This window comes from Talaromyces proteolyticus (assembly GCF_021365285.1).
Source record: "Talaromyces proteolyticus strain PMI_201 chromosome Unknown BGW36scaffold_13, whole genome shotgun sequence".
Taxonomy (NCBI): domain Eukaryota; kingdom Fungi; phylum Ascomycota; class Eurotiomycetes; order Eurotiales; family Trichocomaceae; genus Talaromyces; species Talaromyces proteolyticus.
The window spans coordinates 61,716-82,239 of NW_025764289.1; the positions used below are offsets into that span (position 1 = coordinate 61,716).

At 45.5% G+C, this 20,524-nt stretch overlaps 9 protein-coding genes across 9 annotated transcripts; 5 read left to right on the top strand and 4 right to left on the bottom strand.

Moving 5' to 3' along the window:
• Positions 1–648: 648 nt before the first annotated feature.
• On the top strand, positions 649–1,862 carry BGW36DRAFT_305869 (uncharacterized protein; the record flags this gene model as incomplete). The annotated part of the gene is made up of 4 exons (XM_046212103.1): positions 649–823; positions 882–1,011; positions 1,079–1,637; positions 1,698–1,862. The coding sequence occupies 4 exons, from the start codon at positions 649–651 to the stop codon at positions 1,860–1,862; spliced, it is 1,029 nt and encodes a 342-aa protein (XP_046066644.1).
• Positions 1,863–2,827: 965 nt separating this feature from the next.
• Positions 2,828–3,259, top strand: BGW36DRAFT_432251 (uncharacterized protein; the record flags this gene model as incomplete). The annotated part of the gene is made up of 1 exon (XM_046221101.1): positions 2,828–3,259. One exon carries the CDS (start codon positions 2,828–2,830, stop codon positions 3,257–3,259), a length of 432 nt encoding a protein of 143 aa, XP_046066645.1.
• Positions 3,260–4,743: 1,484 nt separating this feature from the next.
• BGW36DRAFT_432252 (permease for cytosine/purines, uracil, thiamine, allantoin-domain-containing protein) lies at positions 4,744–6,625 on the bottom strand (the record flags this gene model as incomplete). Its single annotated transcript, XM_046221102.1, has 5 exons — positions 4,744–5,182; positions 5,240–5,526; positions 5,589–5,964; positions 6,029–6,317; positions 6,379–6,625. The coding sequence occupies 5 exons, from the start codon at positions 6,623–6,625 to the stop codon at positions 4,744–4,746; spliced, it is 1,638 nt and encodes a 545-aa protein (XP_046066646.1).
• A 571-nt stretch (positions 6,626–7,196) lies between these two features.
• On the top strand, positions 7,197–8,400 carry BGW36DRAFT_439553 (uncharacterized protein; the record flags this gene model as incomplete). Its single annotated transcript, XM_046221506.1, has 2 exons — positions 7,197–8,187; positions 8,234–8,400. 2 exons carry the CDS (start codon positions 7,197–7,199, stop codon positions 8,398–8,400), a joined length of 1,158 nt encoding a protein of 385 aa, XP_046066647.1.
• A 543-nt stretch (positions 8,401–8,943) lies between these two features.
• Positions 8,944–10,986, top strand: BGW36DRAFT_432254 (uncharacterized protein; the record flags this gene model as incomplete). The annotated part of the gene is made up of 5 exons (XM_046221103.1): positions 8,944–9,101; positions 9,159–9,635; positions 9,683–10,112; positions 10,190–10,397; positions 10,463–10,986. The coding sequence occupies 5 exons, from the start codon at positions 8,944–8,946 to the stop codon at positions 10,984–10,986; spliced, it is 1,797 nt and encodes a 598-aa protein (XP_046066648.1).
• A 65-nt stretch (positions 10,987–11,051) lies between these two features.
• Positions 11,052–11,708, bottom strand: BGW36DRAFT_432255 (cytidine deaminase-like protein; the record flags this gene model as incomplete). The annotated part of the gene is made up of 1 exon (XM_046221104.1): positions 11,052–11,708. The coding sequence occupies one exon, from the start codon at positions 11,706–11,708 to the stop codon at positions 11,052–11,054; it is 657 nt and encodes a 218-aa protein (XP_046066649.1).
• A 1,826-nt stretch (positions 11,709–13,534) lies between these two features.
• BGW36DRAFT_349851 (putative potassium transporter) lies at positions 13,535–17,006 on the bottom strand. The gene is made up of 11 exons (XM_046213301.1): positions 16,407–17,006; positions 16,327–16,352; positions 16,030–16,264; positions 15,801–15,975; positions 15,701–15,746; positions 15,473–15,641; positions 15,259–15,425; positions 15,155–15,206; positions 14,922–15,077; positions 14,711–14,857; positions 13,535–14,637 (listed from the first exon to the last, which is right to left on the bottom strand). Exons 1-11 carry the CDS (start codon positions 16,578–16,580, stop codon positions 13,675–13,677), a joined length of 2,310 nt encoding a protein of 769 aa, XP_046066650.1. The 5' UTR covers positions 16,581–17,006; the 3' UTR covers positions 13,535–13,674.
• Positions 17,007–17,584: 578 nt separating this feature from the next.
• Positions 17,585–18,265, top strand: BGW36DRAFT_432257 (RmlC-like cupin domain-containing protein; the record flags this gene model as incomplete). Its single annotated transcript, XM_046221105.1, has 1 exon — positions 17,585–18,265. The coding sequence occupies one exon, from the start codon at positions 17,585–17,587 to the stop codon at positions 18,263–18,265; it is 681 nt and encodes a 226-aa protein (XP_046066651.1).
• Positions 18,266–18,438: 173 nt separating this feature from the next.
• BGW36DRAFT_306168 (uncharacterized protein) lies at positions 18,439–20,510 on the bottom strand (the record flags this gene model as incomplete). The annotated part of the gene is made up of 4 exons (XM_046212127.1): positions 18,439–19,463; positions 19,523–20,163; positions 20,213–20,322; positions 20,391–20,510. The coding sequence occupies 4 exons, from the start codon at positions 20,508–20,510 to the stop codon at positions 18,439–18,441; spliced, it is 1,896 nt and encodes a 631-aa protein (XP_046066652.1).
• Positions 20,511–20,524: the final 14 nt, after the last annotated feature.

A 20,524-nucleotide genomic window follows, 5' to 3' on the forward strand; every position in this document is an offset into this window, starting at 1 on the left:
AGTCCTCTAGATACGACTATAATCACTATGCTCCATAAATTTGCTGCCTTACTCGATACCATATGACCATGTTCCTCGATATTGATTGGGCTCATCTGAAAGAGAGCCCAATTGATTGTGGAAAGCGGGGGTATGATGCCAACAATTCGAGGCGTGCTTTGCCATTATAGGTGATCTTCAGCCTGAGGGAGAAACAATTCTACAATTCGCACTGAGTCTCAGAAGGGTAATTGCTCTCGAAGGAACGGGACCCCGTATTAAGTTGCACAAACGCGACTAGTGCATTGCTGAGTTTAGAGCATAAAGAGACACCAAAATCCTGTCTGAGACTGTTGTTTCAATCCATACAACTCATTTTCTTCTCAATATCAGATATTTCTCTCACCTTTTATTTAGAAGCTTTCTCAGGCCCTCCCAAAAATGGCTCCTATTGCACTTGAACTGCCTGTAGCCAAACAGTCGAATGGTGTGAGCCTGGCTGATCTGCCTCTTCATGATCCCCTATCTCAAGCCCTTCAAACCCTTCTGCAGCCTGTGATACAGCAGGTACTACGGCCCATCATCAAGTCAACGGTGTCGGAAAGTATTTCAGTAGCAAACAGGAATATTTCCGAGTCGAGCTCTGAAGTTGGTAAGGAAGAGACTGGAATGAAAAAGTTCACCACTACCTTTCCCCCTCCATTGAAGCTTAGAACTTCCATCAACCATTGGAGATACGAGGACCTTACCCGAGCACTAGGTCGCGAGTACCTAGATATTGATCTGGTCGAAGTCCTGGAAGCCCCTAGTGTAGATGATCTGCTGCGTGATCTCGCTATTACTAGTGAGGCAGCTCTCGAGAATAGATATGACTGTTAACACACTAACTAATTTTCTTCAAGTCTCTCGCCGCGGTCTAGTCGTCTTTCGCAGCCAGAAGAATCTCACCCCGGCACACCAAAAGTACTTCACAAACCGCCTTGGACAACTAACTGGTAAGCCGAAGGATTCAGCAATCCATATCCACCCGATGTAAGTCACTTAGCCGACTCGACATAACCAAGGACAAATGAAATGACAAATAAATATCATTCAATAGCAACCACACCATTCACAAGCCCGGTGAGAAGCCCGACCTCGAAATGTCCACCATCGCACGCAATCCAGCACACATGCTCTCCAAGCAAACAGGAGTCGTCGCAGGCAAAAGACAACTCAAAAAACAGAGCGTGGCGGATGGATGGCACTCAGACATTGCCTTTGAGCGAGTGACGTCTGACTACACAACGCTGATCAACAGAGTACGCTCCAATACTGGCGGTGATACCATTTTCGCTTCCGCCTATGAGGTTTACGAGCGCGTCAGCCCTCCCATGCGCGCTTTCCTAGAGACACTGACCGGCAATTTTTCTCCCGTGGGCTACAAACCCAACCCTGAGCATGCGCATTTGTATCAGGTTGCGCGAGGACACCCGCTCAATGTCGACCAGTCTCTGACTGCTGAACACCCAATTGTTCGCACAAACCCTGTTACTGGATGGAAGGCTATCTTTGGTGTTGGTCACCATCTTCAGAGTGTTAACGGGCTGGCAATTGAGGAGAGTGAATGGGTAAAAAAATTTCTCTTAAACCTAATTACCGATAACCATGACCTTCAGGTATGCTATCTCGTCCGTTGGACTCTACTTGAGTAATTCTCTTTGACATTGATTCTATAGGTCCGAGTCAAATGGGGAGAAAACGATCTTGCCGTGTGGGACAATAGAGCGACTTATCACACTGCCACCTACGATTATGATGGACCCCGCATGGCGCAACGCGTTGTGGCTGTGGGTGAACCGCCTGCTCTGGACCCTGCTGGTGTCTCATGGACTGGCGCATAGTTATAATGTTAGGATTTGATACAATGACGCTATTCTATTTGTGTTAACAAGTAGACGTATATGATAGTATCCTTATTTTCACTTTTGAGAATGCCACGAGTTAAACAGACTTTTGTTGGTCGAATATCGCTGCTCTGTGGTATTAGAATATGAGATGACCTTGGTTAGACATTTGTGATTACTATCTGCCGACAACATAAGGTTAAGAAGATAGCGTATCTAATTAAATATAGCTAGTGAGGCCTTGAATCTATCATATCCTCGTATTCTTGGTGCCCTATCATCAATGCAAAATGCCCCTACTAGTAGAAGCATTTAATTTTGATAATAAACGTTAGAGCCGTACTAGATAAAATAGAGTAAGGACATTTATGTATTTCTTATACTCTATATCTGCATTTATATTAAGATAACATACGAAGTATAATAATTTATATTTAAACTAGTTATCATAAATTAATATTATTAATATAAAATACATCTACTCAAGGTGGCTGTTTTCCCACGAAGTGAGATCTCAAGACGTCACAAACCTAGGTCCACTATAGTTGTCACTAGCTGGGTTGAGGAGCTATATGATAGCTAAACCATTTAGGTGTTTCTTAAGAATACCTATCAATATATTATCAGCAACGACAGAGCTTCAGTCATATAAAGATCCAAGCTTTTATAATTTACTATGTTACAAACTTTCTATACTATTGATTATTAAACTTATTCCCAATTCAATCACAATCACAATGTAGCTTCAAATATCTACAAATAACTATATCTTATTGTTAGACCTTATGCCATACATACATCCAGCAATAATCTCCAATATTCCATAAACACAGGCTCTGTCTTCATTGGAATTGTTACTGGAGAATCGACTTCGAAATCTTCCGCAGTCATGAGTCTCATAACCTACCTGGCGTTTCCAACAAGCGTCTCTTGGTCTACCTCCTCTGTTGCATCCAGCACACATGGCTCTTCGGACCATCCTGTACTTGGACTTTTGGGCCGGGTGCTGGTTCTGTCCTCCTGGATCCAATGGGATCATGCTCCTTGGATGGCCCGGACTGGGAGTATATCCTGGTGGAGGACGAGTTACCTGGCCATCTATGATTCCAGCAGATCGCGGATTCTGTGACAGACCTCCTGCGGGACTTCCAACCCCTTTCCCACCAATTAAAATAGAGCCGAATGATTATCCGACAAATGCACCAACTGCAACGTCTGAATCACATAGCATGGAGACCGCAACTCAAATTACATACTATGTCTCGTACGCCACTGACTATACTGGATCCACGATTACCACTGAGACTTACTCGACCTATTCGTCCCAGGTCACAGGCTGCACGGTCTCTAGGGATGTCGTCACCTTTTACTACCGTTGCAGAATACGCTTTTGACTGCACGACTGGCAATTGTATATGTTTCAATACTCGTCGCGATAATCCAACCACTACAGCAGCAGCAGCACCTCCCACTGCGATAGTAAGCAAGGGAGAGAAAAGGAACTTGTTCCATTATGCTCAATGATTGAGGTTGGATGAGCGCCATATCCTAGTCGACTAGATGTCGATATCGTTAATGGGTTATGCAATATTGTCAAGGGAGCGGCAAACACGATTCAAGTGCCTGAGGACTAAACCACGTTCAACAGTATATCGGCTCGCGATTCCCCTACTTTGATGCCTCTGAGTTTTGACCACATGCTAAGAAATTTAAGAGGCTGTACTTCTATAGTGGTGGTTTCACGATTGGGTAAGGTGCCTCTCGTTCTCCGCCATCCAACACCGACTGAAACAGTAAAAAATTGGGGCATACGTTAGCTACTTTTGGGAAGTCCTAGCCTTTAGAAAACAGTTGGAACGGACGACACATTTACCGCTGATGTTATTGACTACCTATAGTACGTTGTAATGTCTCCTATTACTCTATTTCATTGCTTCATCAAGCGCTCGAAACTGTTTTAAGCCAACCAGCCTTACGCTGCTTTGCTTCGTGTGGTTTGGTCATTTTCTCCCTCCTCAAAGAACTATCTACGGGTGAGCGATCTACTCAGTCAACGAAGCAAGACCCTACTCTTACGGTCGCTGGCTCTCGCCATTAGAATAGGTCGGACTAGCGGTGAGGAAAACACTGAGCCTCTCGAGGCTCCTACAGGGTGGTGTCATCGGTGACGCCACGACCACGAAGATCTTTATAATGACTCCGTCAATTACTAGGCTTGATCTAAATGATAAGACTGTCAATATATCTGCTTATTTTACGGAAAAGGATAATCCCCCGCTTATCGGCACTTCGCCACCTGGAGCGGTGGACCCAACAGGATAACTCAAGGCCTTCGGAAGGCTCCCGTTGACCTCCTAGGCAATTGATTCTAGAGCTCTTTCCCGAGGTTCTTCAGAAGTTTCGTCCAGATTGCTCCGTTAGCGTCACTTGAGCCGATCGTATAGCTACATTGAAAGGCACATAGAAGGAGATATGTACACTACGGTGCGGTCAATCCGGAAATTAAAAGGAAGGGACGGCTTCTGGCTAGGCTGAATCAACCATTTGCCCCACGCTAGTATGATATATAAGTTTTAGATACCTCGAGTCAAATCTCCTTTCTTCATGTCGGACTGATATTGTATCTTTTGGAAACTTCAAAGTCTGTATATACACTTCCGGCTGAGGTACTCGCTATAGCTGCGGTTGGAGTGCTTTTACACGACTATGCATGAGGTAGAACAATTTCTAGGCTCTACTTTACAGACGGCCAGCGCATGGCCACCCATGACCTGTTCACTATGAACTCATCTCTGTTGACGGAACTGCAATTCGACTATATAGGACTAACGAAGATTCTTGCGACAAGAGTACAGGTCAAAAATTGTACGCTCTCCTATCAAACCTCCTTTGTCCCTGGAGTTCCCAGAACAATAGTCTCCTGCATATCGACAGGTGGCATGCCATCTAGAATATCCTCGGGCTCAAAATAGTCTACAGGTTCTTGCCACGTAACTTCCATCTTCGAGCATGGCGGAGGATCCAGCCAGCACAGACCATAGTACGAAGCGAAACTCAAGATGAGCCCGACGGGATAAGCAAAATAATACATACGAGTGGCCGTCTCAGTGATGCTGACGCCGAAGACTCCCAAGAAACCGTAGAAATTGGGCGCAACACCGATTACGTAGGCAATATAAGCACGATAGTTCCATCCCCTGCGGTAGTAGTACAAGCCCGTCGATCTGGATGTGTAGAAGTCTGGGATCTGTAAGTAACCTTTCGAAATGAGGAAGTATTGGCAAAGCATGACGCCAGTAATAGATGAGAGGAATATTCTATTTCTCATCGTTAATATAGCCGTCCCAGAAGGGTTATGGTTCTGAAAGACCTACTGGTAAGATGCCAGCCAACTAACAAAGCTAGATGCCGTTCCTAAAATATACCACGGACACATTGCATAAGATATAACGGCGGCAAGATAGAAACCACGTCGGATGCTGATGAATCGGGGCCAAAGAGCAGCCAGGTCATTCCCCGCAGGAATAGAGTTTTCAAAGATAGAAGAAATAACTGAAGCATACATGAAGCCCAGGGATAAAAAGAATACACCAGCGCGTTTGCCAGAACTGTAGTCTTGGGCAAGAAGCATATCCAGAAGATCAATGGGGTTCCAAACAAGCTGCCGTAATAGTCAGCTAAGCGGTGTGAAGAGAGAAAAAATGAGCAAGTTACTTAACTTACCTCTCCAAATATGATAACAGAGCTGGATACGATTAGATTTCCAATCAAACCATAAATCAGTGTTGAGAGCGGGAAACCGATCAACTGTGGCCACCAGGCATTTTTTGGTTTTTTGGCATAACGAAGAAAATCAGCTGCATTGGTGGCATAGGTGGCACCGTTGGCACAGTAAATCCAGATATATCGCGCAATCGCCCAGGATTTGGCACTGCCTGAGATTGTGCTGCCCTGACGAGCAACAGTCCCAATACCTCCCGCTTCTATCAATGCCCAAACCAAAAGGGCGATACTACAAACGGCAAATATAATCAATTTCGTGTACATGTAAGGTCGTAGGTCTGGGATTTTAATGTGTAGCAGAGATGTTGTCACGATCCTGCATTTTAGATCCAACCATGTCAGTTTAGAGAGATGAAACGGCCAGGTGGGGATTTCTCTACCAAAACACCATGAAACCGATCATTCCGCCCGAATTCAGAGCTGATACTCCTGCAGGAAAGACGTCGGGAATGTTTGCAATGGACGGAAAGAGAGCATGTAGTAGGACATAGGCACATTGACCGCCCTGCACCGCGTTAACCCCAGTCCAGACCAATGTCATCACGACGCGATTAACGATGGGCCAATAAGCTCCCCAGATACCGAAACAAGCACGTGCTATAACTGGATATGGAATATGATAGACAGCACCGGCCCTGCCGTTGAAGCAAAATACTGTTGCGATCATGACTAAAAATGGCCAGTCTCAGTTCATCACACTAATTCTCATGTTTAAGGATGCCAAGCTCACTTTGTCCTCCCAACTGGCACATCAAGGCTTCCCAAAGGCCCAAGCCCGCGGCTAAGGCGGCTGATACACCGTAGAATGTGGCTGGAGTCGCATTGGCAGAGATCCAAAACCAGAAGTACGACTGCCAAGTGTATGTACGACGATTTTGCGGCACAGGCCTCAGGTCTAAATTATCGAGCCATTGGTGACGCCCCAAGCCTTGATTCTCTCTATATTCTTTTGTCTCGAGAAAAGTGATGATAGACATCTTGACCGACCTGCACTGCTGAAGAATACGTTACAGCTGTGTACCGGCGAGTTCGTACATGCATCTTTCGATTAGGAGTGAAGAGAGGCGTGATCTTATTATACGTACAACCATAGCCTTATATCGGTATCTTGTCCATATCAATGGATTATTGTAGCTATCAGCGTGAAACCACTCAAGTTTGAGCGATTCATCTAGCTTTCCTCAAAACGGGGATCCGACGGTTCTCCGGTGGTCATTACTGATAAGCTGACACAACCCGATAAGCATCGGAAATCTTTCTAGGGTGAAGATGCACTCATTGAAGCCTGTGTATCTCCCTCAACTAGTTTGGAGGCCCCATAGACAATACATCCAACTAAGGGTCGCTCGGACGCCCGTCGGTCAACGACGAGATAATCTTTTGAGGAGCCCAATGTACTCGCTCATGCGGCCGTTAACATGTCCACCGTATAAAATGTACACAACAGTTGTAATAGCGCTGCAGTGGCATTGAAACATCGCGTGTAGCACTACCTGCCAGCCTGCAAATCTGGAAACGCAGGAAAAGAATAAAAAATTGAGAAACAATATGGCGACGGAAGTCCTGCAACAACAAGCAACAGTCCAAGTTCCCGATGGGTGTACTATACTCGAGCTTATCAGCGCATATGGTCCTGTACACCGCACAATCAAGAAAGATCCTCCGCGTGACGCCACCCTGGAAGAAATTCCCATAATTGAAATCTCTCGCATTTTCAGCGATAGTTTGGATGTTCGAAAGACTGTCGCCAAAGAAATCCGTGACGCTGCTGCTACTATCGGCTTCTTCTACATGAAAGGACATGGCATTCCCGAAAAAGTCATCAACACAGCCCTTCAGAGCGCACAGGATTTCTTTCATCAGCCGGAGGAGATCAAGCAGCGCGTGAACCAAGCAAATTCAAAGTGGTTTAATGGCTGGAATGGTCCCAAATCTCATCGGGCCAATGCCGTAGAATCATTGGACGTACGCGAGAGCTTTGGGTTTCGTTACGACCCTCGCTATGACCCGAGCGTGGACGATGTGGAATCGATTCCACAAGAGATCAAAGATGGGTTTAGGGCAGAGGAATACTGCTGGACTCAAACCGCCAACCTGTCGCACTTCAAAACTGATGTACTGGAGTACTGGCGCTCATGCCTCGCTGTGGCACGCCGGCTGATTCGTATTTTTGCCCTAGCCTTGGATCTCCCCGAAGACTATTTTGATGCAATGACATCCCACCCCGACGCCGCGGTAGCTCTCAATTACTACCCGAGTATTCCAGATAGCGTGGTTGAGAAAGCAGATGCAGAAGTGGTGAGCATTGGATCGCATACGGATTTACAATTCTTCACCATGCTCTGGCAAGATCAGAACGGCGGTCTGCAGGTACTCAACCGAGACGGACAATGGCTCAATGCCAAACCGATTGAAGGCACATTTGTAGTGAATATCGGCGACTATCTCATGCGTATCACCAATGATCGGTTCATTTCAACGGTGCACCGAGCTAAAAATTTCAGCAAAAACGAACGATATTCTATGCCATTTTTCCTAGGTAAGTGAGAGCAAACTATGTCGGGCCACTTACTCACCATAGGCAGGATTCAACTTCAACGAGACCTGCGGCGTCCTGCCCAGCTGCGTAGATTCCGATCACCCAGCCAAATACGAGCCCATCTCGTGCTCTGAATGGGTTCATCTGCGTTTTAAGGCAACGAACCTGGAGAGGGGCTCTGGCGGTGTACATGATGAGACGAGACCTAGTTAGCTTGTAGCATAGACAAAATACACCAAATGACCCCAAATGAACACCCAACATTGTAAGTGATCGGATTTTTTCCATCAATATAGTAGTAGTAGTAGTAGTAGTAGTAGTAGAAGTATCATTCAAAATCTATTGTCAGTTTTAGTAGCGTTCTTTTCCTCGTCGCTATACCAAGACTCATATCGGTTAATATAGATATGCTAGTTATAATATTATTCGGATCCTAATTTCTATATAAAACGGACGTTAGAATTATATAAGCAATTATTAAGAAAAAAAATTGGGAACAATATTTACAGAAAATATATAGTGTTTGATATAAAATAAAATAAGATATATTAATATATTATATTGGTTGGCCGAGCTCCTTCCTCGAGTCTTGCCAGTGGCTGCCTCGGAAGACGCGATAAGATAACAACAGCTGGAGCCACGGATAAGACAGCCGCGTCCAACACAATTCATCCTCGTCGCTCACTACTTCTACCAACGTAATGAATACTTGAATACTAGTGGCAAGGGACAACCACAAGCACAGTGGATTTCATCATGGACCTCAGCACAAATATCCCTGAGGAAGATGCCGGTGGCAAGAAGAAGAGCCGGCTCAACCGCCCAGTGAGCGCTTGCGAGACGTGCCGAAAGCTCAAAACCCGGTGTGAGAGTGTGTCGGGGAAAAAGGCATGCCGCCGATGCATATCTTTGGGGTATGCCCTTCAATAAGTCACCTCCACAATTGAACATATTCATTGATTCTCCATTAGCATCGTCTGTGACTTACCGGGCACTGACAAAGGCCTCCCCTTAGAGGGTATGGCATCTTTCAATGATGTTGATACTAAGCTTGCAAGTATTGAGCAAAAACTTGAGGGAGTACAAAATCAGATCTCTATAGCTCCAGAAGGCATTGATGCCCGGCTAGCACAGCTCGAAAGGAGTGTCGAGGAGCTAGGACGGCTAATCCGTGGCGCTGTCCACCCCTCCTTAAGTGTGCACGCCATCTCTAGGCCTCAACAAGACACGCAACATATGCCCGGCTCATCTACAAGTGTTTATTTGGATGACACGGTAGGGAATGGCATCATGAGACCGGTTTTACTCATGCGAAATTTGCAAACCCAGTTTTTTGGCCCCAAGCAAGACTTTTCCGATGAAGTCCTGGCCTTGGGGAACGTCGTATCTGCCGGAATTATCAGGGCATCTCTTTCCAGGCACCTTATTCAGATGCAAGTCACGTCGAAGTCAATTGTCTTATTATCTTTTACTGATTAACTATGCCTCAACACAGATTCATAAAACATTACGGGTTCTGGATCTCAGTCAATCACAAGCATGACCTCCCTGATGACTTTGAGCGGAATCACCCTTTGCTATTTAGCACTGCCTGCCTGCTGGCCTCTCGATTTGTGCCCAGCATCGGCAGGACGGCTAGCCATGAAATATATTTGATGGTTCGCCGATTGGCTTCCAGTGTTGTTCTGAAGCCTCCGCCTCTCCGCTACGAAGAGCTCCAAGGCCTACTGCTTCTGAGTATGTTCAGCCCGACTATCCAGACAGCGATGCCGATTGACAGCTGGTTAATGAGTGCGCTTGGAATTAATCATGCGACACTTCATCTAAATCGTTCAGTTGATATGATTCTTCCTGGAAATTCTGATTATATGCTGCTACCTAAATTGCGTATCTGGAATGCTTTATGTCTGACCCATATTCAGCGAGTGGCCTCATTCCTGATTCCTAATAGCAAACAAAATACTAATAAAGAGCCAGATTTTCAATTGGAAATGGTAGACAGTCTATGGTTCAGAAGAAATTTGTTGATTATTGCTACGACATTTTAGAAACTCCAAAGTCCTGTTTTGAGGATGTCAAACTATCCGCGGAAGTTTTACTTTACTGGGAAACTGCACACCTCCTTAATCAGAAGCAGCGGATGGACGAATCGGAGAACCCCATCTTTGATGAACTTGCCGAATGGAAGTTGTCATGGAAGCAAGTCTTTGGTGAGCTACCTTTTATATATTCGCCGACGTCTTTTCAACATGCTGTCTAATCAACCATTATCTAGATAATCCGCGTTCTGTCACTGTAAGATTTAGTTACATGTTCTGCTATCTCCTCTTATATAGAGTTTCACTTCGAGCTCAAACTTCATCAATTATCCTCAAAGATGCAGCATTGAAAGTTTCGCGTGAGATACTGGAGGTGTTTCAAGAGCTCGATTTTACAGTAATTCTCGATCTTCCGGACTATTACTTCTTCATTACTGTATATGCAGCTCTCACGTTGTGCAAATTCACTATTAGCGACCCTCTGATAGCGATGACACAAGAGAGTTTGATAGACCTTGCCCCGAATAACGAGCATATCGCTTTCCGATTTGGAACAGTGCTTCAAGAAATCCGGCAGAAGGCTGCAGCTGCGGGCACATCGGTGATGAACCAGACGAATAGAGAAATTGGGATTGATGGTTTGACTTCAAATGAGCATTACGCATGGGATGTGTTCATGGCAGCATATTACCCACGAAATATGGATACACTTGATCATGGACTCGATGGCACCCTACTCAGTGATGAGACGCAGTTTTGAATACTGCATTGATGTTCAAATATACAGTCAAACGACTTTTCCACCTAATATCCTTTTCCGGCTGTTTACTCCTCCACACTCATATTCCTCCGATAAGCCTCCGATAGTCGTCCGTAGCTCGTTTTGACACGGCTCACTTTCGCTAAATACTCCGCCTGTGTCATCTTGTCTGTTATGGCAGCCAGAAGTTCAGCGAAGCTCAGAGCGACTAGCCTGCTGCTGCGTAACTTGTACTGCGGTCGTATTTGGGCCAACTTGCCATCCAAACTAGCCTGCCTACCTGTCTCACCCTGGCGAACGTTGAACACGTCGTTGAAAATATCTAGATCCCCATTGCACTCAAACACATGATGTGTCTCTTCATAGGTGTACATATAAATGAAATTATCAAATCCACTCCACAGAATAGCCGACAGACACAATGAGCATGGTTCATGAGTTGTGAGGAATAGACAACCATCAACTTGTGGGCGTTGATCGGCCGGGATCTCGAAGAATTGTTTCAGTGTCCAGGTCTCGCCATGCCATAGAGGAGAGCCCCGTTCCTGGTTTGTATCTGCGTATACGACACTCAGATCGGACTTGCGGAGGATAGCTGCGCCAAAGAGTTTGGATCCGGCGGCTACGGCGGGGGTTGAGAGCGGGTGGATGTCTTTTTCAATGCAAGTGCACAAGGCATCTAGAAGCGCTGTGGGGGAGTGAAGTTTCAGGGCGTCGGTCATCTTCTTTTCATTCTCTTTTCCTTATCTTTAAGGTTGTTTGCGTTTCTAGCTGACCGAATATCGTGATGATTAGCTAACAAAAGCCTAAGGGGGTTTAAGGAGATAAGGAGAATGACCGGAAGACGAACAACTTTGTATTAACTTCCATAGTCAGGATTGTTGATTTTATATACCTTTGTTAATGATTGGCGCAGTGAATATGATAGAATTAAAAATCGCTTATGGCTATCAGCCGAGCTAGCCTCGGAGCCTCCGACGGATCACCGGCAGCATACATGTACATACATATACACATTGACAGAGATTATTTGGATAATTGACTTATTCAATGCATGGTTTATTTGAAATTTGAAAACGGGCTACCTTGAATTAAATCAAGATAACATACAACCAATCTACTGCACACAACACAATAGGTAGTATTGCCTAAGTAGTATGTCCTGGGATGAGCAGTCGAGGAACTTGCGTGATTGAAAGTTGTCACTCTTTAACAATTTCTTCTCATCAAGTAGCAGTTCTTGATTACAATCTTCAACAAACGTCTATTAATGAGTTCTTCATTAAGCTGAGTTGATCACGGTTAGATTTACCAAGTCCCAGGCTGAATTTCCAGACCTTGTTGCACTACACTCCATGTACATATATATGTAGTATTCACAAGATAGCATTGAGCTGCTACTCTATATATGCCTACTAATTAACGAATAGTCACTGTCATCAATACCAGCAGTATGGTAGTCTTACTTCTCACGCTTCACCCACTTCCGTAGTGTTCTCTATGCTATCTGGTGCAGTGTTATCTTCTATCTTACTCGCAGGGTTAAGTTGAGGCCTGGAGACCCCGCACAATATACAGCGTTGTATTATATTGCTACCAAAAAACAAACGTAGATTGCTAGAAATACGGATACAACTATAGTATAAGATTTAGTAGATTTTAGAAGAATCTATGCCAAGGAATCGGAATCCGGCTTATTAAAACTAATGACATTTTATTGAAGATTATATCTGAGGGGGCGGGGGGGTTTCCACATGGAACTGGACGAAAACTCATATTGGTTCATGACTTGTTTTAAAACAGACGAATTAATTTTGATGAGGAGGCACAAAAAAGTTGAGGATAATCAGGCTGAATGAAAAGAATCAGATATTATATATTGATAATTTTTTGCCAGATTTGACGATGCGAAATATGAGGGGTTTTCCGTAATAGCTTTCGTGTAGACGGATTGGAGATTTTCCCATCTAATGCTCTTCGATTTGTGGTATATCACAATACTCTAATGAGGTGGTTGTGGATATCACATCCATTACCATCAATAGATAACTGAGATAAATGAGTCGATGCCACATAATTTTGCCTGTTAATATCTCTTACTAAAGACCACGGGAAGTTACATGTTAAATCTAAATAGAAACGAAGTTGAGTAATGAATTACTAGGAATTGATGCTAGAACTACCGTTTGCACCAAGAGCTGCTACGGAGAAGGTGGGAACACTTAGGGTTTTACCATTCTCCACCCCTTAAAAATTATGACGGGGATAAACCTCCTAACATCAATGATTGAATGTATATGAAATTTTAGGTGTTATATTTAAAACTTTAAATTCTTTTGATCGTATTGAATCAAGGAAAGCAGATATTGCGACTCGCGGGTAGTTTGAATTAATGTTTCTATTTCAATGTGAATGACCTGGCAAATCCCCATATGAGTTGGGAGTCGAGTGCTCTCTTGATCTTCGCCCATCTTATAACCTCGGGTCCGCATCTATACTAGTCGCATTAATTGCAGTGGAGATGGAAGTTTACAACTCATTAGTTTCAGTTCTATCGGCAATGGACACAGCCCAGTCGTATCAAACTAAATATTGGCATTGTGATGTACATTTGTATGGTGTATTATACCCTTGTTTACTACTTCTATACTATAACAAAACTTCCCAAATTGGTCACTCCCTGACTCGTTATATCTCCTTAACGAAGCCCACCTCTACTAGGCGATCGACTTGGACATTTAGACGTTCGACTTTGGCAGAGGTTATAGAGCGAATCCAGACGAATAAACTCAAGAAAGCCCAACGGAAGATGTTCCTACCCCTTTTGACACGCAACTGCTCCTTGCCCATGATGTATATTACTTGATCAGTGTAAGCGCGATCAAGAGTGCTGAGGGACAGACGAGTCTCATCTTTTGACTGGTCCCCGCTAAGCAGGAAGGTACGGACGGCATCAGCGACTAGTCTACCTAGGTCAGGGGTGATGAGTTCGTCGGTGTATCCGTAGCGTACTACGAGGCGGACGCAGTTGGGTATGGGAACTTTGTTCTTGCCATTAGGATGGCTAGCAAAGCAGTACGAGACGGTGTATCTGGATTCGGGGGCCACTGCTGGCATTGAGACGGGACGCAAGTGGAAGAGTACTATGAATTCCGGTGCGGCCCTGAATTTCTGGAGGAACTGCACAAAAACATGTGGAGCTACGGCTTGACTTCCAGCCTTGTCGAAGAAGATGCCTAGGCCGTTGGTCCGAGAGATTGGAGCCGCACCGAGAGCGGGAGCCAGTTGAAGCTGAACAGAATTATCATTCTCGGAATCTGATTCGGAATTGGATCTGACATGAACAACCTGCGATAGTGGCATGTTGTCTGCGGCCTCCGACTTCCATTGCTCCTCCTTGCCGAAGCGCCAGAGAACGAATATGCAAGTCAGCACACCAGCGATCATGAGAGTAACCCATGCGCCTGCGGGAACTTTGGTTAACGCAGAAGATAGGAACATTCCGTCCCATAACGCAAAGATAAGAAAGATGGGGAGCACAATGTAGACAGGCAACCGCCACACTGTAAGGGCAACCAAGGTGACCATGCAAGTGGTCAAGAATGTCACCAGGATGACGCAAACCCCATAGGCATGACCGAGATTGGTTGTCTACGGCCAATTGTAATCAGCTTCTGAAAAACATTGTGCCAGAAAATTTGTGGATAAGCAAGGGATTACTTACGTTGGTATACACTGCAGTCACCACCACTGTCCCGATCATGAGGAGCCAATTGGCGAATGGGATATAGACCTGACCATGGTATTCCTTGGATACGTGGACAACCTTGATCTGAGGGAAGTAGGATAGTTTCATGATTTGAGACAAGAGCTGTAGACCAATTGATAAACTGTTAGTCATAATATGCTAGTACTATTTTCCTTGTGGGTCATACCTGGAAGGCACCAGTAATGACGGCTTGACTGGCGACGATGCAGGCCAGGATTGCGAAGACCAGACTGGGCCAAAGCATCCCAGGTGGAACAGTCAGATAGAAAGGGTTTGCATATGCACTGGGGTTAACGCTAATGTAAGCGGCTTGTCCGATGTACTGGTAAAATTTAAGGAAGAGAAGTTAGCAACGATTAAAGTGGAGATCATGTTTCCATCCTAAAGAGGGATCCTAACCCCAATCAAAAGGCACGGGTAAGCGTAACCGCACCACGAAAGTTGGACAGCCCTGGTAATTTGGTTAGATTGATGAGGTTTTCGTAAGAGAATGCAGGGCATACTGTCTGTTGAAAGCACCAAGGTCGGCAAACAATGCCTCTACCCCTGTGAAGGCCAGTAGAATACCGCCCAGTGCAACCCAGCCATCGGAGCCATGGCGCATAAGAAATGAACCGGCGAAATAGGGCGAGAATGCCTTGAAGACCGAGGCATCATAATGAACAAGGTTCTGAGGCTATGTTAGCTACGCTAGTAGAAAGCTAGTTGGAAACGAACATAGATGCCGAACCCAAGGTTGAAAGCGAGCCAGATAATGACGATGGGTGCAAACGTCACGGCTAGCTTTCCGGTACCCAATGGTTGAATAGCATAGACTAAGACTATAATCGCACAGGAAGCACCAATTACAGCAGAACTGCTGAGGTTTGGGTTCACCACAGTGGCTCTAGAAGAGAGTGTCAGGATGTACGCACATCACTATTCAGTCGCAATAATTGTGCTTACCCTTGAATGGCACCGAGAAGAGATTGGGCAGGTGTCAAAACACCATCTGATGCACTTCAGCGAAATCTAAATAGTTTGATGTCTGACAAAAGCCACTAACCAGCAAGAAGAAGTCCCACACCCGCCACACCCATTATTTTGAAAGCCCACTTCACGATATTGTATCGCTCGATGAAAGAGCGAACATACTTGTTGGGTCGATGCATCTCGTTTGTATTGTGACGCTCTATGCGGATGGAACGTGCTTCGCGGGGATCACGTTCGACGAGATTTGCCTATGGATCGTTCAGTGAACGAAAGTCTCGTGGAGTTTCAGGGAAGAAGCATACATATCGAGAGATAAGTGTGAACAGTGCAAAAGTTCCACCCTCACCTTCATCGTCGGCAAACAGGACTATTAAGACATACTTGATCGTCACCATGATGGTAAGACTCCAGATTACGAGCGACAACGCGCCTACCAGATCGTCATAGCTAGGATTGTCGCTGAAGGTAGAGGAGTAGACATAGAGAGGACTGGTGCCAATATCACCGTAGATAACGCCAATGGATTGATAGGCAAGCCTTATAGGGACGAAGTCAGGAACCGGGCTAGAAATGCGCGACTGGAAACTGTGTCTTCTCACCACAACGTTTGGTACCGGCTATACGACTGATGAAGAGTGAGTAGGTGAACTTTAGTCTAGACACTAGTGAAAATGCATACCTGCTTCTTTCTCACATCTCGCTCATCGACGACGTCTTTCTCGAGAATGGAATCATCCTCATCGACGACTTTGTGATCTACCGTGATATCAAGGCTCTTTTGTGCCTTTCTTGTGGAGAAGACGCCACCACCACGTGAAATGACATCTGAGTCCAACTCAATGGCTGGAGACATGCTAGATAGGCTCACCGAGTGTGCTGGATTGTAGTTATACAGACAGCAAATTCACAAACGACGGATAGGTAGGAATACGCGGACGAGGAAGACTAGCTCAAAGATTTTGAACTGGGATATTGGTTCTTTAATACAGGAAAGCGAGAATGGGGGCAAAATACTCCCCGAGTGGCAGAAGATAAGGAAGTGCACAAGCTAGCAGTCAACGATTGGTCTCAAGCCTCGTCTCCACCTGGTCGTCAATCGTCCTCTGGACACATGGGTTGCAGCAAGGGGGATGAATTAAGCATTTGATAATTTTCACATGGCAACGAATCTTAGATCCGGCTGCATGATATGCCTGCAAAACTCACTGGCTTCCAATTGAATAATATGAATGACACCAAGGAACAGAGATAGGCGCAACTCCAAGTTGCTAGCTCTTAGTGTCTGGTGTCATCTCGCGCATATGGAGAGCGGGCAGAAACGAGGAGCGGGAATTATCTCGTCCAATAACGCCAGAGCGCCTTTCCGAAGTGACTGGACGTAATAGCAGGAAGAAAATCGCGCATTCATTTCCTCACTGATTAGGTCCCTATTGAGGGAAGGGTAATATCGCAACAGTGGCCTTCAGAGTCATTACCATGATGATAGATTGTGTAAATTGACGTGTTTCGCGAGCGAAGCAGTTGTCAGACTCGGATACAGTGGTGGTTGCGCCGAATATCGGTCCTGATGCCGATGAATTACATCAGCTACCGAACTAACCCTAAAATGCCCCAAACAAGTAGTCTCACCATCATACTACTGTCGGCACGAACAGCGGAGTGGTGTTATGTTTATAAAGTTAGGTTATTTATCAATCAATGTATTCAATATGGCGACGATATCTTCTTTATTTTCCACAAGGCCCAGAGAATACCGTCAGATAAGATTATTTAAAAGATTAAGGCGAACACCAAGCAGGATAACTACGATAACTCTTTGCCCTCACTCGCTGATGCTCATTTATGAATGAAGCGAAGATGAAATTCGATGCCAACGATATTGCCTACACCCCCACGACTGGGGTGACCAAGGTCTTTGAATTAGCCGTAGTGCAAGCAACCCCCGAAAGCATCAAGGGCTACGGTCAGATTGTCGAGTCACCCGAGAACTTCCCCATCGAGATAGTCCGCTGGCCGGCCCAGGGATGGCGACCGGTTGATGCGAACTCGGGGAACCAAGGCGGAACAACGGAAGGGCTCTTCGAGTTCTGGTGGAAGGACAACACGCTGTACGCCCGTAATAACGCCGTGGGCGACAACTACCTTTTTGCCTGGAGCCAATTCCCCGAGGAGGCAAGCACCAGCGGCGTTGGAAAGCCACGTGATATGGCACTGATATGGCGCGCTAACTATCATCCGGACGGCGGGCAGATGTTCTTTCCCATGGATGGGCAGAGTTTCTTGATTCCATTGGCATTGCCGGGTGACGACGTTACCCCCGAGAAGTTCGTGGCTTTCCGGTGCGACGGCGGCAAGGGTCTTTACATCCATCCCAATATCTGGCATGGTGCTGTTGTTCCTATCGATGATCACAGTCGCTTCTTGGATCGTCAGGGCCGTGTTCACGCACGGGTCTCAGTGAACTTTGCTAAGGAGTTTGGAGGCTATATCTCCATTCCACTGCGTGCTGCGGAGAAGGAGAAGCCTCAATCGACTTAAATGTGGGCTTATATATTAGATGTAGTAAAATTTGGTAGTACATCCACGTCATCCCAGATTCTCATAACCTTACGAGGAAAATATATGAAGACATATCTCTAATTGTGAGCGTAAAGTTCTTGAAAGCACGGTTTGACCGAGAAGCTACATTATGCAGTTTTAAATTACAGAGCTTACTCCAATTGATCAATTTCTAAGCCAAAGGCACCATCCTGAAGGAACAGTAAATCGTAGTTCCCAAGGAATGTGGAATCTTCAGGACCAAGCCAATCTCCATCTACTTGGCATAATTCAAAAGTGGTCACCGGAGAGTTATCCGCCAGATTACTCGTACTTTGAGAAGTAGAGTTCTGGAACCGCCCGACAAGCTTTGTGACACTTATAGATATGTCTGAAAGCACATGCTGGGAGTGCATATGCGAGGTCACATCGCTCAGAACTGCAGCAACTTGGCTCAGCAGCTTCATAGTCTCCGGCTTGTCAATCCTAATATCAATGGGGCTTTTGATAGTCATTTTCAACAGGAATACGACTGCGAAAGCGACCATGGTATCAAAGTAGGTTGGCAAGCCATCAAGATACGACCGACCCTCCTGGTTTCCCACCAGTGTGCGAAGAATGTAGCTAGCAGAATACACGGCTGTGTCGGCGAATTCATCCATTTCAGGGGATACTGTGACCTTGTCAGGCTTCGAAGCCCCTCGAAATGCATGAGTGCATAGGTAAAGTTTTGCAAAATGGAAATGAAGTCCCACACCAATCTTTGGATAGTTACCAACGTGACTGTTGAATGAGAATTTCTCACTATAGGTGGTTCGCCAGCTTTCGAGGGCCACCCCCAGACATCGAAACTCAGATAACGAACTTAGTGGAATCGGTGTGTCTGTATTAATGCCAAAGGTATCGTATATTCGACTATTAATCGACCAAAGTTCTACCTGACTCACAAGCCGTACATCATCTTCGTTGGTGGAGTCTAGTTCTAAAAAGGACCGGAGAGTGCTCAGTCCCATAAACTCACGAGTCATTGGCGGTCTCCCATGTACGACTGAGAAGTGATGGTCGCATACGTAGACAAGGAGGTAGAGACGAGTGCGCAAATAACACGTTTTCTTTTCCTGTGGTGTTTTGTTGACACACCGATGAATGCTTTTAGTAACACCCTGATGCAAATGAAGCTCAGTCGCCATTCTAACCGCTGCAACCATGCTGTTACTTAGTAGTGCCCAATGAGCATTTAGTGAACATGAGACGTACCAGCTCCTGCAAGAGCCCAAGACATACCACTCAACCAAAATGCTGCAATGCATAGTCCACGGACATCATCTATTGTATGTCTGTTGGAAGTCATTTGAGTGGAATATTCATTTATGAACTCCTTGTAGCATATTTGGTATTCAGGGGAGGCGGCATGTAGGGAACCCACCGCGCAAATGGCTGCTGTAAGTAGTGAAGAATGAGCACGGATACTAGAAAGTGAATCCCTATCGATGAGAACTCGGTAAATAAAATGATCGAGACGACCGTGGTATATTGAAAAGAAGCGTTCAGCACTGGACAGAGATATTGTGCCTCGACTAATCAGGTCTGATGGATGGGAATTGAGGGCTGGTAGGTCTGGCGGAGGTTGCTTTGAGACTGCCGAGATACAGGTAGCAGGAATTGCTGCAGGGCTACATTTCGCATCCATTATCACCTCCCATGCTGGTTGAGATGTTGGCGGATCAATCAACTCATCACCGTCTTCAACCCGAGGGAATAGGGATTCGTCGGCTATTCCAACCTTTTCGTTATCTTTCGGCATGGCATCTAGTACCTCGGACAGCATCATCCTGTTCGCAATTTTATTGATTGTTTCTTGTACAAGCACTAGTTTCTGCTCCATGGCATTCTTCCATCTAAGTTAAAAATGAGCAACGCTTAGCGAACGGCGGTGGAATATATTACATTGCATCACCTTCCAAGACCATCTGTAAACTGCGATTGACAGTGCACGAGAGTCCTCGCTTCTTGCATCGGGCACAGGGTGGCTTCAAATCTTGCATATGGCATTTTATCTAAGCATCAACGAAACATCAGGCACGCCAGGGAACAATCAATTCGAGTCTTCCATTTGCACACAAACCTTTAGCTTGCGGCAAGCCACACACGCTGTTATCTTGCGACTGATGTCGGGGGGTTTGCGATCTCCAAAGAACTCCCTCATGGCTAGTTCGGGTCTTGATGGTGACAACTGTGTCGCCATTCCAGCCAACGTTT

Excerpts from the sequence above, each read along its gene's own strand:
- BGW36DRAFT_349851 (XM_046213301.1), bottom strand. The coding sequence starts at position 16,580 with ATGTCTCCAGCCATTGAGTTGGACTCAGATGTCATTTCACGTGGTGGT. Across the intron at positions 15,976-16,029 it reads TCACACTTATCTCTCGATAT|GCAAATCTCGTCGAACGTGA; the intron begins GTATGCTTCTTC and ends AACGATCCATAG. Across the intron at positions 14,638-14,710 it reads TGACTGCAGTGTATACCAAC|ACAACCAATCTCGGTCATGC; the intron begins GTAAGTAATCCC and ends AATTGGCCGTAG.